This window comes from Mastigoproctus giganteus, chromosome 10 (genome assembly GCF_048544385.1).
Source record: "Mastigoproctus giganteus isolate SK-2022 chromosome 10, ASM4854438v1, whole genome shotgun sequence".
NCBI lineage: Eukaryota > Metazoa > Arthropoda > Arachnida > Uropygi > Thelyphonidae > Mastigoproctus > Mastigoproctus giganteus.
This window is the reverse complement of record NC_143584.1, coordinates 187,333,706-187,352,373: the sequence shown is the minus strand read 5'-3', so window position 1 is coordinate 187,352,373 and position 18,668 is coordinate 187,333,706. Positions and strand designations below refer to the sequence as shown.

At 35.2% G+C, this 18,668-nt stretch overlaps 1 protein-coding gene across 1 annotated transcript in view; it reads left to right on the top strand.

The window, feature by feature from the left end:
* Positions 1–18,668, top strand: part of LOC150079648 (97 kDa heat shock protein-like) — a 186,412-nt gene that overhangs the window by 38,603 nt on the left and 129,141 nt on the right. The window contains exons 2-3 of the mRNA XM_090383811.1: positions 2,868–3,066; positions 8,269–8,391. Coding sequence (XP_090239937.1) covers positions 2,868–3,066; positions 8,269–8,391 — 322 coding nt within the window. The remainder of the gene's footprint in view (positions 1–2,867; positions 3,067–8,268; positions 8,392–18,668) is intronic.

The following is an 18,668-nucleotide window of genomic DNA, read 5'->3' as shown; positions in this document are numbered from 1 at the left end:
CTTAACGTACAGTACATCCTTAAATATCAGCAGGCTCACTGTTCACAGCACGTGTTTCTACAGGAGCATGGGCAGTATTCTCCTTATGCGCACTGGAACCAGAAATGGCTTGGGAGTGTACCAGGCGGAACCATTCATCCCGTCCAAGAATCACAGCTTTGAAGAGGGGATGAAAGCAGATTTCCCTGTCTCTATTAAGTGTTCTCTCAGAGGAGCAAATTTGCAAGCTCTCGAGCCACTTGTGGTCCCAAAATCTGTGTGCCCAGTTGACGATAATGGCTTCGTCAGGAGAGATTTGATGGTTTCCAATTCAGATTCCAGTTTGCATATGGAGAATACTGCCCATGCTCCTGTAGAAACATGTACTGTGAACCATGAGCCTGCTGATATTTAAGGATGTACGTTAAACTTCACTGTTGAAAAAGGAGGCAGATGCCTCTGAAAGCTTTGGTGTTTTATCTACATTGTTTTATTTTATTGTATTTTATTTTTATTGTACAGACAGGTATCTTGTTTTATCTGGTGCAACTGTACTATTCATTTTACTTATTTTATTATTATTAGCTTAACAACTCAATTTATTTTATTTTATTTAATAAAAGTTTTTATAACGGTTGATGTAGGATTGTGCAGCCATTGTGAACAGGATACGTTGACAAATGCTATGTGCAAATTTATTTTGCTAATAGTTTTCAGATCTTCCACTTTGGAAATGGATTACTATAGTGGACTAAGTCAGAAGGATGATTCTGACTTTTCTATAGCCAAAGCCACCAAGAGCTTAAAGAGGAGATGGTTCTGTTCTTTTGCTCCATGAGGATGTACTTTAAAAATGTTCTTATACAAAGGGTACTAGGAAAGTTTTGCAATATGACGCAACAATGAATCACAGGAAGCTGCTTGTTGCTGCATGTTGAGACATGTTCATACGTCCATAGTAGCCGCCGCGCCAAGTCGATGGGCTCAGTTATTCATTAGTAGTGAGAGTGTAAAGTGCTCGTGATGGCATCGTGGTCACGAAATGAGATAAGGACAGTTTTGCGGTATAATTTCGTGCGTGGTTTAACCATGGACCAGTGCTTAGAAGAAATGACTCTTGCACTAGATGATGATTGTCCACATCGTACAACGATATTCAGGCGGTATAGAGAATTCCGAAGGGGAAATTTCACTCTGGAGGATTCGGAGAGGCCGGGAAGACCACGAACGTCAGTTACGGAGGAAAACGTTACTGCTGTGAGGAAAATGCTTGACGAAAACAGGCGAGTGACCTACCAACACATAGAGGATACTTTGGGCCTAAATGCACCAGCAATTCGTTCGATTCTGCAAGATCATTTGCACGTGAAGAAACTTTGTTCTCTCTGAGTGCCGCATCAACTGACTGAAGAGCAGGTGGCACGACGTGTGACTTGGTGCCGGGAGATGTTAAAAAAGTTTGATAAGGGACAATCTCGGTATGTGAACAACATCGTGACAGGTGACGAGACTTGGCTGTACTATTACGATCTGCCGACCAAGACTCAAAACAAAGTTTGGGTCTTTGATGATGACACACCCGTAATTGTCAGAAAATCCCGATCTGTAAAGAAGAAAATGATAGCTGTATTTTTCAAATTGAGTGGAATTGTGGAACGTGTTGTTTTGGACATGCAGAAGACAGTCACAGCTAAGTGGTATACTGAACAATGCCTGCCTAAAGTCATTGGATCTATGAAGAACCTGCGGCCAAAGTCAAAAATGGACACCTGGTACCTCCATCACGATAATGCTGCAGCTAACCGCGCCAAAGCCTGCACCGAATATTTGACCACGACAGGACTGAAACTTCTCGAGCACCCTCCGTACAGTCCAGACCTTGCTCCCTGCGACTTTGCACTGTTCCCGCATGTGAAAATGAAGCTAAAAGGGAGGCGGTTTTCCAGTGATGATGACCTTCTACGGGCTTGGGACAACGAGTGTGCTTTACTCCCTAGTGAAACTTGGCAGAACTGGTTTAAAGATTGGTTTCGGAGGATGGAGAGGTGTATTGAATGTAGAAGAAATTACTTTGAAAAAATTAAATAAACAAAGCTGTATTGCAAAACTTTCCTAGTACCCTTTGTAAAATGCTGAGGTATCACAAATTTTTAGCAGTGTATCATTTTCAAATTTGATATTTTTGTGAAGTTGCTAGTACTTCTGGTGTTGTTAAAGATAAAAGAATAGACGAAACAGTAGTTATTTTTCGGTATGAATTTGAGAACTGTCAGTTTCAGTGTTAAGAACTTACCAGACATTTCTAAAAGAAAAAGAATTTATGTACAAGTGCTCCTTGGTTGGGAAACTGACAACTGTACAAGGAAGCTTTAAATAATTGATCTTTTATTTATAAAAAATTATCCCAAGTAATGCTTGGCATTTTAAGAATTCCTCATAGCAGTACTGAGTGTGAGAGAATATTCAGCCAGGTTAGATTTCTTCCTAATGGAACTTTGGAAATGCTCCTTGGAGTCAAGTTTAGATAGCAGGGCCATTGTTATAACAAAACTTTCTCTCAACATTTCTGAAGAGTGCATACTCTACTTGTAAACAATCTTTTGGCTGTATTTCAATATGAAATGTGTATTTTACTAATGAAATTTAATTCCTAATGCAATTTGGACATTTAAAAATCTTCCTGGTTTTTTCAACAAGTCTGTTTTCCTCCTTTTTATGAATGCCAAATCTCTAGCTTTTTGAAAGTCAAAAGTTGACAGCCGTGATTATAGTTCTGTTGTAAAAGAAACAATGTGTTTAAGCCCATTATTCCATTCAGCTTAAATACTTAATATTAAACTAAGTATCCTCCAAACTATTTATGACTGTCTGATATTTTTTTCTTTTAGAACCTATGTAGCATTTGGAGAAAAGAATAGGGACTTGGGTGTATCTGCTAAAAATAAGCAGATCACAAACTTGAGGAACACAATATTTGGTTTCAAGAGACTAATTGGAAGAAAATTTAGAGATCCTTTAGTTCAACAAGAGATAACATATTTACCTTATGATATCTGTGAGCTTCCTACGGGAGAAATTGGGATCAAAGTAAGTCTTTTCCTTAATATTTATAATATATTATATAGTCAAAGCTCATTATAGTGACCTCTTTTTAACACCCCAACATGTTATAACATCCTGTGTGGTTGTTCTCTGCCAATTTCTCATTAACCTAATGCTATTTTACTTTCAGTTTAATGACACTCAAAATAAAAGGACTTCTCTATAACGACCATAAAGTTCTACCTCTTAATCTGAATTTTTACTTTTTTATTACAGTATTCATGTTTAAAAATGCCAGAATGCTTCAAATTTATTGAAGTAATTCATGAATTTGCAGCCTGACAGTAAGAAATAATTTGTTAAAATTTCCCATGCTCTTTTATCACAGTGAGGTAACGAAAAGAACTGAGCTACAAGTTAATTTTATTAGTTAGTGGATAACTTTGCCAATCGCAGATAAAATTAAGCTTTTGAAAGCTGTAGATAATAGTGAGCATTCTAAGACTGACATCACCAAACAGATTGGCATTCCTAAGAGTACTCTGTTTACTATTCTGAAAATCTGCTGCACTGGGTAGGATTCGAACACAAAAGGCGAAGTATCCGGATCTTGAAAAGGTACTTTTGGAATGGCTAATGGTGATGCGTGCAAAAAACGTTCCCATAGATATGGTAATCTTTTAAAAGCAAATGCTTAATAGCAAAGGCACATCCAATGGATATTGAAGAATTTAAAAGTTCAGATGGATGGTTCCAGAAATTTAAGACTTGTCATGGCCTGTCTTTCGAAAAAGTGTGATGAAAGTGCAGCTGTGGACATTGACACTACAAAGAAATGGAGGGGAAAATCATTTAAAAAATGTTCTGCTGGCATATGACCACAATGACATCCTCAATGCTTATGAAACTAAACTTTTTTTTTTTTAAATAGCTAACAAATAAAACACTTCCATTTAAAGGCGAGAAATGTGGTGAAAAAAGGCTGAACAACAGATTACTGTTCTCCTAGCACAAATAGCAACAAACTTTTGCAGTTTATGGACAACTGCACCCCTCATTGTCAAGTAAATGACCTACCTACCTACCACCAAATATGATGTCAGTTCTTCAGCCATTTGATCAAAGTGTAATAGGTTATTTTAAGAAAAACTACCAAAGAAAACTATTAAACAAAATTGTCCTGTGTCTTGAAGGCAAAATTCAATGCAAAATTGACATTCTGCAGGCAATGTATTTGTGTTTCAGCATGGGATGAAGTTGATGAAAAAGTGATTGCCAACTGCTTCAGACATGCTGGATTTACTGCCTTGAATGATGCAATGTGTGAAGTTTCTCCTGCTTCTTCCTCTATTAATTGCGAAGAATAGTCCGATAATAGGGAAGAAATATTAGAGAATGTGCTTCATCACCTTAACTTACAGGAAAACGTAATCTTCAAAGATCACGCAGAATTGGGTGCAGACATTGAATATTTCGGGATATGCATGAATGAAGAGGAACTCATTTCAGACATAATAGAATCTTCTGAAATTTGTAGTGATGAGAAACCTACTGTGGTTGAACAATAAGTTTTGTTAAAAAAATGCTCATCTAGGAGTAGAACTTCCCCCCCCCCCAAATGCAGCCTGAATGCTAAAGTGAAATAACTGCTATTGAGCATCTTCATAATTCCCTTTTAAAACATTCTCTGCCATTGAAACAGTGTTTTGAAAGCTTATTTTAAAGTATAAAACAATTCTCTTGTTAGGACTTGATAGGTATGTAGCCTATGTAGTGAAATTTACAATTTAATTGTAACCTTAATGCACTCTACAAGCAATATAAAATTTACAATCATAATTTTCTTGTTTAATACTTTAGTACATCTTATAAATAAGATTGTACTATATTGTATTAGTAGAATTACATTAAATGTTCAAGCTTTTACTTGTTTTGTTGCTGATTTTATGAATGATTGATATGACTTTTTCTCATTCCACTGGGGGTTTGTTATTATAAAGCTTTGACTGTAACAAAGTCTGAGTGTCAATAAATATAGGAATTACAATGATTGTATTTACACATACCTTATGTTTTTTATTATGAAAGATTTTGAATGCACCTTTGAAGTGACATGCTTGCTGTGAAAATTTTTCTTCGGTTGTCTTATCAATAAAATCAAAGTGCATATATATTTTTTTAAGATACATAGAATATTCTGTGATCCTGCTGGGACAACTTCACTTCTTTTGTTCATTACAAACACCTTATTGGTGCAGAGTTTAGAACTATATCCTAACTTAATGAATATCCTAGTTTTATAGGAAATTGGCATATCTAAACTTGTAAACTATATATACCTTTTTAATTTGTTTTTGCAAACTTTGTTGTTCTTTGTAAATTTTAACAGTTAAATTCTGAGTCAGACTGAAAATATGAGAAATAAATTACAATTGTAGGAATTTTTTTTATTTTTTATTTTTATTTTATTTATGCTGAGATGGGTTAATGCAAGGAATCTGAGTTCTGAAATGACCAGCATTTAAATTTCGAAAAGAATTAAATACGTTAAAGATATAGACTATTCTTGATGTCAGATGAGAAATGTAATGAACAAATTAGTGTTAGTAGTGGCAAATCATATAAGAAAGCAAGCTTATGTAGCATCAGTCAAAAAAAAAAAGGAAAACCTACTAGCATCATCTGTTGTTCATCTTCTAATTATTTGCATAATCTTTCCTTAAATCTGTTCCACTTCCACAGCACCTGTTGGAAGGTTTTTGCAAAAATCAATTACTCTCTGGCTAAAAGCAAATTTTTATACATGTGTTGCTCTGCAGCCATCCATTTTTGATTTAAGCTTATATCCCCTTATGTGTTGTCCAAGAAAGAGTAAGGATTTCATCATTTTGTTCAACCTATTTAAAGTCCTAAACACTTCAATCAGGTCCCCTTGCAGGTACTTACTTAGCAAGTGTTGCAGTTTACAAGACTGAAGTCTCTCTTGGTTAGAGCACCCTTTTGTGCCCTGAATGATTTTATTTTCTGTTCTCTACATCTTTCCCAACAGATCTTTATCCTTTCTAAAATAATTTTCTAGATCTGGATGAAGTATTCAACGTGTAGCTTGACCATTGCTTTGTGTGTTGGGAGCTAATCACCCCTTGTCCTTGCTGGCAAAATTTTCTTTATATTGTATTATTTAGACTCCTGTACTGCTCAGAACTTTGTTGAATTATACAATTACCCTTACGTCTTTTTGTTTTCCACTACTTTGAGTGTGGTATCACTCAATTCATATGTTATCCTGAGATTACTGTTACTCAAGTGCAGTATGTTACATTTATCAATGTTATAACTCCTTTGCCATTTCTCAGCCTTCTGCCTTCTGATATACAGTAATTCTAAGATATAGGCCTATACGAGAATTAGATGCTTAACATAGTACTATTATATAAACACATAATGTTGGAACATATGTTTTGCTCTGTTTATTTTTATGTGCAACTCCCAATTCATCTGTAGTGCTAGTTTGTAGAATGCTGATTAAATAACATTTTGCTTTGTGCATTTGTAGCAGGTTTTCTCACTGCTAGTGTAAGTTAATTTCAGTTTATGTCTAAGTAGAATGCTTTCATTGATTTAAAAAAAAAAAAAAAACATTATCCCCTTCCTAAAACAAATTCTATACTACAGTTTTTATTCCAATTGTTACATATGCAGCCAGCATATGGTTTCACAGAACCAAATTAGACTGTCCAGTGGACCTTTTTGCTAGCTCTTCTGAGAACTTGTAGAATGGTTTCAACAAGCTATCACAGGCTTTATTGCCACCTGGATCTATATCTCACATACAAAGGTTTTGCTTAATTTATTTGTAAAGGATACCCTCTAACTTTTTCTGATTTGACCTATGATCCCACTGCTGATCCAAAGAATGAAAAAGAAAAATGTACTGAGCTACATAAAAGGTAGGAAGTGAGATGGAATTCCTCAACCAAAGGAGCAGTGACCAGATGTTTCATACCTGATATTAAATTCACTACCTCAAAAAGTAATCAGCTTTGGTTCTACCCAAGCCTTGTTACGTCATACATTTTAACTGGCCATGGTTCTTTGAAGGTGCCTCTTCTTAAATTCAATCTAGCTACATCAGATACCTGTTTCTGCGGTACCTCTGAAGATTGAGTGATGTCTTATTCTTTTGCCCAGTTTACCAAGGTTTATGACAGTACATAATTTTCCTCCTGGAAATGAAATATCTTATTGCAAATCAGAATGTCTTTTCAGACTACAGGAATTTGCTACACAGGTTTTTAACAGACAACACTGATTACTGAGTTGACTTCTGTTCTCAACAAAACTGTTTTTACTACCCTCCTGCATTGAAGTTCAGCTTTATTTACTTGGGATTCATTATTTCTTTAGGGTAGTGTTAACCTTTTTATTATCTCTCTCCTTTTTTTTTTTTTTTTTCCCTTAATTTTTTCTTTAATAACAATTATTTTAATATTTTTATTTTTTATTATTATTATTACTTTAATTTTCTTTTCGGAACTTTTTATCTATTTATGCAATTTTTATTCTAAAATTGTTAATTATGCTAGTCCCTTTTGTGGAAATTTTTTATTTTATTATGCTATCCCATTCGGGGACAGGATTTGCTGGCCTCCAATTTATTAGGGACTGGATTTTCACCTACTTGTACCCAGATTTGGGCTTCCTGGGTATGAGAAATGGTGGCATCCATTGGTATTATGCTTTCTCCAGTGGATGTGGGATTCTTTATGGTCTTCACCACCTTTTGTGATCATAGGACTGCTGCATCCATATGACTTGCACTTTTACTTATGGGTGCTGGTAAATACATTTAGTTTAGTGTAGTCGGGCTCACCTCCTCGTGGAATGGATGAGTACTGGGAAGCAGCCTACCTGGGTAGCTAAGTGGCCAGAAAGAACACACACACACACACACACACACGCTACACAAACATAGTTCACTCATTTCTGGCGATTCTACAGAGTTTTGTATATTATCCATCACAGAGAACCATGGTGGAGTTGAACTAATGTTTAGGGGTCACCTTACATAAGACACAAACTTGTCCACATTATCCCCTTCTTAGACCAAAATATTTCTTAAGTAATTTTCCTAAATTTAAAAATCTGGTTCATGAGTTTTTTTCTAAATTTTTTTTCTTTCAAAATTATGTTATTAAAGAATGATTATACAGTATTTTATTTCCTTTTTGAAAATCTTTGAAATAGGTAAAATATTTGGAAGAAGATGTTGTATTTACAATTCAACAAGTAATGGCCATGATGATGTCTAAATTAAAAGAGATAGCCGAAGCTGCACTCAAGATGAAAGCCCATGATTGTGTGATATCAGTAAGTACCTTAAGATTAGCTTAGTGTTGGTATGTAGTAATTGCCATTTACATATGCTCATCTTTTTTGTAGGCTTACTTTTCTGAAGTTCAGATTCACAAAATGATTAACTTGATTGTGCTGAAACAAAGACAACAGTTGTACAGGTCATTTCCTTACCAGATTTTTCCGTGGTTAGTGCATTTTGTTTTCATCTAAACATGAGTGTGATTATATACATAGAGTGTATAATCACACTCATAACGGTAAATTTCTCTGAATTTTGTTACATTGAGTATTATGTAATGGCAAAGTAGTATTGCTTCAATTTCAAAAACAGAAAGAAAGAAAGAAAAAAAAAAACTAAAGTAGATGCACCCAAAAATGCCGTATTCACCAATTATGAAAGGGGGTTCAAAAAAGATTTCTATTCTCCCATAAGTAGTTGTGATAGAAGGTTAAAACAAAGACCATGTATTACACTTTTTCAACATAGTCACCAGACAAATGACACATTATTGCCACCTCTCAATACACTTCCGTAGGCCAGTTTTGTAGAAATCCTGATTGTCTTTCAAACCACAATTCGGCAGAAATCACCTCATAAGTAGCAGAGGTTTTTTTTTTTTTTTTTTTTTAACCTTTCGAAGGAACTACTTCAGGGTAGGAAAGAGGAAGAAATTCAAGAGGTGCAAGGTTAGGGAAATAAGCAGGATGCGGCAATATTTCAAACCCACATTCGTGGATACTTCTTGCTGTGATACACCTCACTGCAGCATGCAAGGAATATGCAGATACACACCCTTTGTCAGCTTCCCCCCCCTTTTTTTTTTTCTTTTATAGCAGCATATAACTTTACAAGGAGGTTAGAATAATACTTTACCATACAGTACAGCCCTTTTGAAGGTAATCTGTTAGTATTGCACCATGCGGATCCCAAAAAACTGGTGTGATCACCTTGCTAGCACTCCATTGCACCTTTGCCTTTTTTTGGGGAGGGGAGGAATGCTGATTCTGCTGTATGCTTCCATTGTTTTGACATTTGTTTAGTTTTGGTATCCTAGTTAGTGGATCCAAGTTTTATCCATGGTGACTGGCTGTGAAAAAAATTCCGCTTTTCCTAGCACATCGACAACATTTCATGTGCACATTGTGTTCTTTTCTTCTGGTAAGGGATCAGAAGTCTTGGGAGCCCATTTAGCAGACATTACTCATATGTAACTGTTGATGGATGATGTTCTCCTCAGAGCCTTCTCCAATTTGGAGCTCTGCAGCTAGTTCTGTAACACTAATACGTTGATATTCCAGGGTTAATGCCTCAGTTTTTGCAACACTCTTCTTTTACAGCAGTTGCTGGGAATCCTAGGATTTCTTCATGCATTGAGATTCTTTCATATTATTTTTTTAAATTCATTATACCAATTGCAACGACACTAACCTGGGCAGTCTACTCCATAAACATCAACAATTTCTTCATGGATTGCTTTTGGTCTTTTTCCCGTGCAGAAAGAGGAACAGAATCATTGATCTGTATTCCTTTGTGACACTTCACTTTATTCAACGCCACAAAGGAGTTAAAAAAATAAAAAAAAAATCACATCGAAACCAATATTTGTGTGGTTGCCATAGAGTTCAAGATATGAAGAAAAAAATTATCTTTCTGTCACAACTACTTCTGGGTGAATAAGATTTTTTTTTTTTTTTAAATGCCAAAAGGAATCTATCTGAAGGAATTAAAATTTATAATGTTTTATTACATTCTATCAAGTATTTATCCAAGAAAAAAAAACTATTATAATGGTGTAGCTAATGAAAACATGACATCATCCTTTATTGATGGATATTTGATTTGATTCACTGAAAGTAAAATGAAGAAAATGGGCATAAACTGTGATATTAACCTTTACATAGAATTAAAATTAAATTGCAATGTATTTATTGGAAAAAAAAAAAAAAAAATTAAATCCCTGCAAGTATTATTTAAGCATACAAAAGGTGTTCACGGTTGGTTGTACATTTAACTTTCATAATATGTTTTTGTATGGATTACAAATAGCAGAATGGTTCAGCTAATGGGAGACAGATAATTTTATCAACTTTCCAAAATGAAAAGTGGAGCAATAATTGTGTGTGTGTGTGTGTGTGTGTGTGTGTGTGTGTGTGTGTGTGTGTGTGTGTGTGTGTGTGTGTGTGTGTGTGTCAGTCAACTTAATTTTAGTATTAATAAAGACAGGTTGATGCAACAGGCTGCATAGAACTGCAGTCAGTAATTGAAGCAGAATTTGTAGTTGTCAGATTGTAGCAGTTTGTTTTTTCTAAAAAAAAAAAAGACATTGAGCTTCTTGAAAGGGTCCAGAGACAAGTAGCTTGCTGGATGAGATCTGGAAAAGGGCACCCATATGAGGAAAGACTAAGTACATGGGCTACAGAGTTTGGCAACTAACCACCTTAGAAGGGTACCTGATTGAGGTATGTAGGTGGAGGGGAGAATAATAAAATGATTGAAGGCAAATTTCACTGTTATGACTTCAGAACTAATTCAAATTACAGGGAAAGATTTAGATTATAGGAAGTTTTCATTTTAGCTAGCATGTAGTTAATTGCTGGAATAAACAGTATCTGGAAAATTCGCTGAAAACACAGTTTACCAATAAATAAATTAGGATAAGTAACACTGTAATAATGTTTACTTTACTATACAATTTTCACCAAGAAGATAAAAAAAATAAATTTTATTGAAATATATAATAATTATATAAATATTCTTCACATTGTACAAAGTAGAATTTTTTAAAAGGAAAGTCTTTCAAGAATTAATTTTCTTAATTCTCGTAACATCCGAACATGTGTTTTCAGATTTGTCTTAGAATAATGCAAATAATAAAGGAATAACATCATTATTTCTTAATTTGTGAAATGTGTATAGTTGAGAGAAAAAAAGAGGAGGAACAGTTTTAAGTATGCATACCAGTGCTGGGACTGTGCTAATAATTGTAGGTTCTGTTTTGTGAACGAGGTTAACTACAGGTAGGCAAAGAAATTTCAGCTCCAGCAAACGGATAAGTTTTTGATAAATTTTTTCGATAAATTTTTTCGTTTTATTGACCTAATTGTCATATTAAATTATATTCTATAAGTAGCTTTATAGTCCTAGTCACTCTCCTTAGTTTATTGTGAATTTAGGTGGAGATTTTGTAGATTACTACTTAATATATGCAGAACCTCTCTGTTTGAAACTTGCCACCATTGTTATAGTATATTAGATCAAACTGTATAGCATAACATATATCTCTAATTTGATAGCTTAAGGCAGGGGTCCCCAACCTTTTTCATCGGAGGGCCACATAGAAAATTCATAACAAATGGCGGGCCGGGGTTGGTGCAATTTTGACGACTAAAAACACTGTAAACCAAAAAATGCAATTTTAGTGACTTCACCAGGTCAAACAGGGTGTACAAGATAGAAAAACTATAAAAAATTATAAACAAGGGATATTTATTGTAAATAAAGACAGTCATATTAAAAATTACAATTTTTATTATTATAATCACATTGATATTACAGAAATAGCAAATCAATGAGATGTTTGTAGTTGTTTTGATTTAGCAATAATTGAAATGTTAGGTTTAATAGTAGAAGTTCCTAATCTTAAAAAGTCTTGCAGATGTTCATCTGTCATTCTTGATCGATGTTTGGATTTTATATATTTCATTTTTGAATATGTTTGTTCACATAGGTAAGTGCTACCAAAAATAGAAATTATTCTTCTTGCTAATTTTTTTTAATTCTGGAAATTCATTTTCTGTCAAAGTTTGAAAAAAAATTTTCAATAATGTTTTCAGGTTATTGTTACTTTGAAGATCTATAATTTCCAATTGTAGATCTTTATCTATTTGTGAAACATTTACATCAAATGGATTCTGAAATAATGTAAATAACATTCTATTGTTTTCGAAATCAACAAATCGATCAACAAAATGCTTCCATCAATAATTCAAGATTTCAGACAGAATTGTCGGTAGAAAAATTACAATTGGGCATATTATATAAACTTTCACAACACAAAAAATGGGAAAAATTATTTTGTTCAATTTGATTTTTAAATAATTCTAATTTTGTCTGAAATGCTTTAATATTGTAGAAAAAGTCATTTACAAGTAGATTGTGACTTTGAAGTTTTTTATTCAATGTATTCAAATGTTCAGATATCTGTTAAAAAATGCAAGTTCCCATAACCATTTAGAGTCTGTTAATTCTGGGACTGGTTTTAATTTTCTTCATGAATATATCTATTTCGGTTCTGAGTTGAAAAAATCTTTTTAGCACATTACCGTGACTCAACCATAGCACCTCCGTATGATACAACAAATCACCATATTCGCTTTCGATTTCCTCCAAGAAAATTTTAAACTGACGATGGTTCAGGCCATTTTTGCGTTTAAAATTCACAATGCTAATTGTAGTCAACATGATTGAGTTTGAAGACAAAAATTTACTGCACAATGATTGCTGGTGAATAACACAATGAAATTGCATAGGTCTTTCGATGTTTTTGGAATCAGAATATTTATTAACATGGCCGATGAAACCAATATTTTTCCCAACCATATTCTTTGCACTATCGGTCATAATTGCTGTCAACAATTCCCAATCAAGCTGCAGGTCTTCAAACACTTTTGATACGCTATAAAATATGTTTTCACCGTAGGTTCTATTCTTCAAGCTTTCAAGTTCTTCTGTGACTTCAAAATTTTGATTTATACCGCGTATGTAACTGAGTAACTGTGCTATGTTGGTAATATCTTCACTTTCATCGATTGCAATCGAAAAATTTATGAAATCTAACTTTTTGTTTCAGCTGATCTTTAACATTAGCAGACAAGTCTTCGATTCTTCTTGCTAAAGTTGACACTGATAAACTTATAGCGGCAAAGTGCTTAACTTGATCAGGGCATATTTCTTCTGCAATTGATAGGCACACTCTTTTCACAAACTCACCATCAGTAAAAGCCCTCCCTTCTTCAGCAATGTTTGAGATGCTCGCAAACTAGCTCTAATTAAATTTAAATTCTGATTAGTGAAACATGTCATCTGTTGTTGTTGCCTCTTGAAATCAAAGCTCAGCTCTTGTAATTTCTTGTTTTGCAACTCCCCTTGAAGTTTATCGTAAGTTGAGGCATGTTTTGTCGTATAATGCCTTTTTAAATTATATTCTTTCAACACAGAAGCCGCTTCCTTACATAAGGCAGGTACATCAGTTATTGTCCCTTATAAAAAAATAATTAATCGACCAAAGTTCATTGAAGACATGACATTCGGAATCAATTTTTCTTTTCCATGACATCTTGATTCGCTAAAATTAAAATTAAAAATTCAAAGTTAAATAAAATTAAAAATAATATGCATTTATACAAATAGCACTAATAAATTGTTGCGCATGATAATCGGTGCAGCGGGCTGACGACTACGGTCTTAATGAGAATAGCTGACCAGGAGAAAGATAAATACACGTACTCGTCTTTACATTGCAAACTGCAAAGAATGCACTGCATACAATTCTTTCACTAATACTTAGTGCCTTCATGGGTGGTAGAGGCCGACAGTTTGGGGAAATTCAAAGGTCATCTGGATAGTACTTTCGGGTAAGGGAAGCACATAGGATGATAGGTTTAATTTCCTTTTTTCTTTTTTATTTGGCTGGTGCAGCATAAGCCATAGGCTTTCTTGCACCATGCGGCCATTACTAATCCTAATACTTACTTGATTAATATTTAGATTAGTGTTTAGCAGTTGTTTTAACAGTTGCTTATTTTAACTTTACAATTTCACTCTTTGACAACTCGTGTTTGCCGGAAATACTCGAGGGCATAAACTTATAGCCTTGGGCACTCGCACTGTTGGGATTTCCGACATCGCAAGAAACACTGAGCCCGTCACCACCAAATACGGAGGATGCGGAAAGGTCAGGGAATGACCACCGCATATCCCGGAGCAATATGGCCTTAGTTGCTAATGCTCCTAAAAACCAAACAACAAGCAAGAAACACTGCTGCCAAGTGGAAGTGCACAGAGTTGCAACAATGTTACAAAATTATATTTGGACGCATTTACATTATATTTTGATTAAAAATATCGTTATATACGATATGTAGCAACAACAAAGATTTCTATAGAATAAATTTCACAAGGCGGATGAAATAGTCTTTCGGACCGGATGAAATCATCTGGTGGGCCATAGGTTGGGGCCCCTGGCTTAAGGCATTGGTGTCCAATCTTTCTCGTACAGGTGCCATATTCAGTTACATTTGTTTTGTGGCCCGCACTGAGTGATTTGAGAAAAATGAGTGTGTTACATTTTCCATATCTTGTTACATGTAAAATTTCTGTTTTCATGTTACTATTTTTAGATTTTCAGGCTATATATAAAAATTGCAAATACCTAACACTTCTAGGTGCAACAAATCTGTCAGCGATTTATTTTTTAGATTTTATTAAAATTATAAAAATATGACTTACTTTTGTTTTTTAAAAAAATACCTTACTTTTGCTTTTAAATACTCACTTTAGAAAATTTTTAACCTGAGAAGGATCACTGATTTTCAATATTAAGGTGAATAAATAAATATAACGATACACTTCAAATTGAAAATATTGAAAAATTTTATTTAGTGCAATATGCAATTGCAATTAATGAGAATTTTTTTTGATAATTAACATAATTTAAAATCCCTTTTTAGTTTACTTTTCATGTGGGCTGTATAAAAATAATTCTTGGGCCATATCCAGCCTGCAGGCCGTATGTTGGAGACTACTGGCGTAAGGTATATTGTAAAACTTGGTAGTCTAACGTATATCACTGCATTTAGGAATCTGATTAACTTAGTGTAGTGTTGTCAGTTGATCAGGGGCTTAGAGGGAGCAAGCATTCTGTGTATTATCAGACACTCGGTCTAAAACAATGATGGATCCAATATCTTCTTTATTTCAGAAGATTTAGGAGAAGTCCGATTGGCCTGCCTTCCTGAAATCCACCCATACACACCTTCTTGATGGTAAGCCCTGTTATGTCACTTAGGTGGCAACGAACGTGTAGAGTGGTTCTCTTCAGGATGCCTGGTCAGCGTGAAGAGGAAAAGACCAAACCTTCCAGCACATGACAGTAAGACAAAACAAATGGCCCTCAGTCCCCAGTGGCTTCCACTCCCCCTCTTATGGCAACAAGAGAATCAGAGTTGAAACAGAGGGTGCTAAGAATCTCTGGGTATGACCAGGCTGCCGTGCACAGAAATTGAATTTGGCCTGTTAAAACATAAGATTGCTCATCGGTGAAGACAGGATATTAGAGCTGAAAAGGGAATTAGAAAATGTGAATTGGAATATCATCAGTTTGGCTGAAACAAGAAGAAATGAATCATAAGTTTATCAAGTGGAAATCTGCTGTACACCAATGGAAACAGTGAAAGGAGTGAAGATGGAGTTGGGTTTCTGGTCCATAAAGATATAAAAAACATTTTGGAATTCAAAAGTACGTCACCAAGAGTGTCAAGACTATTACTTAGGATTTCTAAGAGGTACAAGCTAAAGGTTATAATGATTTATGCACCAACATCAAGCCATGATGATGAAGAGGTTGAAGAAATGTACACAGAAATTGAGTCTTCTAGATGAGCAGAAAACCCACTACACCATCATTATGGGGGACTTCAATGCTAAGGTTGGAAAGAGACAAAACAGTGCAGAAAGGGGAACTATAGGAAATTTTGGAATTGGTGAAAGACTTGTGGAATTTGCAGAATCTCGAGGATTGTCAGTAATGAACACTTTTTTTCAAGAAAAGGGTGAACAGAAAGTGGACATGGAAGAGTCCAAATGGATTAACAACTAATGAAATCGACTTCATCCTCACTAACAGAAGATACATCGTGAATGATGTTACTGTCCTGAACAAGGTAAATGTTAGAAGTGATCACAGAATGATAAGATGCACACTTGATATAGATGTAAGAAAAGAAAGGAAAAAAACTGACTCTAGTAAATAATACGAAGGTCTTTGAGATGACAGAAGAGGAGAAAAAGCAGTATGTACTGGAACTTAAGAACAAGTTTGAGCTTCTGCAGACGGCTCAGGACCAAGATATCGACAAGGAATATAACTTTCTGAAAGTGATAAAGCCCAAGATAAAACCCATAGGTAAAAAAGAAATCCAAAGAAGAAAAAAATAATCAAGAAACACTTGTCGTGATGAACCGAAGACGACAAATGAAGAGCAAGAAAAACACTGACAAGGAGGAAATTGGGTATACTGAGTTATGCAAAGCCATTAGAGACTCAGAGAGGACATAAGAAAATTCAACACAAGAAAAGTAGAACAAGCATTAAGGGAAAACAAAGGATTTAAATCAGCAACCATGAGCAGTAATACAGAAAGACAAATGATACTGAAACCGAAGAATAGCGATGGCGTACTTATAAATAGCAGAGAAGGCATGATTTAAATAGCAGAAGACTACTATAAAGAGTTATACAAGGAGTGAGGGAGTGATGCCAGCAGTGGGGAAGATGGATTGCAAATTATTAACAGTACAACATACCTGATATCCTTCCTGATGAGGTAGAACATGCGTTGAAGAAAATGAGGAATCAGAAAGCCCCGGGGGAAGATGAAGTTACTGTAGAGTTGTTAAAATTGGGAGGGAGAAACATGACTGAGAAACTGGCAAAGAATGGAACGAATTATATTGGGAATCAGACTGTTAGATAAGAAGAGAAACATGTGGATTAGGCAACAAACTCAAGTAAAGGACATTCTTATCAAAACTAAAGATCTAAAATGGTCTTGGGCAGGACACATAGCTCTAAGACATGATGACAGATGGACTAAGAAAATAATAGAATTGTACCCAAGAGGAGCTAGAAGAAAACCTGAAGACAGCAATGGAGATGGAGAGATGAAATTAATGAGTTTTTGGGTAGTAAATGGATAGCCATTGCACAAAACAGAAGGAACTGGAAAGTTGCTGGAGAGGCCTTCATCTTGCAGTGGATTGAAAATGGCTGATAATGATGACGATGATGTTAGTTGATCAATAAAATTGTATTCAAATGCAAAAAAAAAAGGCTGCAGACCTGAGCAGCAAAGCAAAAGACGAGGAGTAGCAGGAGTGCTACGGCTTGGTTGAGAACTGAAGGGTTCAATTCTCCCATCTCAGTCTAAAAAAAATGTGCAATTTGTGAAATTTTTGTGGACTTTCTGGATCAGGAAATAATCTAGTAAAGGAAGATGTCTTTGTGTGTTAGGTGCAGAGAATGTGAAGAAATTAGGCATCAACTCCACATTCTTATGGACTTTTATGACAGTGTGAAGAGTTGGGTAGATGCCTTCAAAGGAATTAAACTGGGGGGGTCCATCAAGCTCTCGGCTGCCCAACTCAACACCAGAGCTCACTCTTGTATATCAGGCAACACAGAAGCAAACTTCAAGGCAGAATGCTCTGGTCCCACAGGAGCTAGTTATTGTTGGGGAAATGGGAAATATTGTGCAAAAAGATAGGTGGAATAGGACCAGGGTATGTCTGCCAGGGGCAAAAGTTTATGATGCTGTAGAGCAGATACTTTTTAAGGGCACAAAAGGTTATATTGTTGTACACTGCGACACTAATGACATTAAGAGTGGGAGATCTAGAGTAGATTAACAGTAGCTGCAGGTAGAGGTGGAAGGGATTCTTGTGCTGCTTCTATTGGAATGAGCAGCATCCTGGAAAGCAAGTTGCTTGGGATTTCAAGTACTGCTGGGAGTCATCATGGAACAAGTAAATACATGGGCTGGGTTAGGGTAATTAAGAGTTACGAACAGGTGCATGTACACCAGTATTAGATGTATAATAAATAAATTTTTTTTTTTTTTTTTTTTATGAGAACCCCAAACACGAAAGGTGTCAAAACCTATAGTACTTAGTACCGTGCATGGGTTGAAGGAGAAGTATGGGGAGAGGGGAGGGGGATGCCGGAAACTTTGCTCTAGAGACTAAACATGGGTTTCACCACTTCAAGCCTCCAATAAGCAAAGTGGTGGTATTTCACCTTCAAATTTGATGGATTTAAAGTGCTGGTCAAGACATTAAAGGCAGATGCCGAGATATCAGAGACATGATGTCACACAGATATAAGGAATGCAGAATTTGAATTTGTGGAGTACAATGCGTACAGAAATGATAGGAAAGGAGGAGGGGTTATGCTGTTAGTTAAGAAACACAAAATTTAAGACAGTGCATCTAGTTGATATAGGTGGACGGTGTA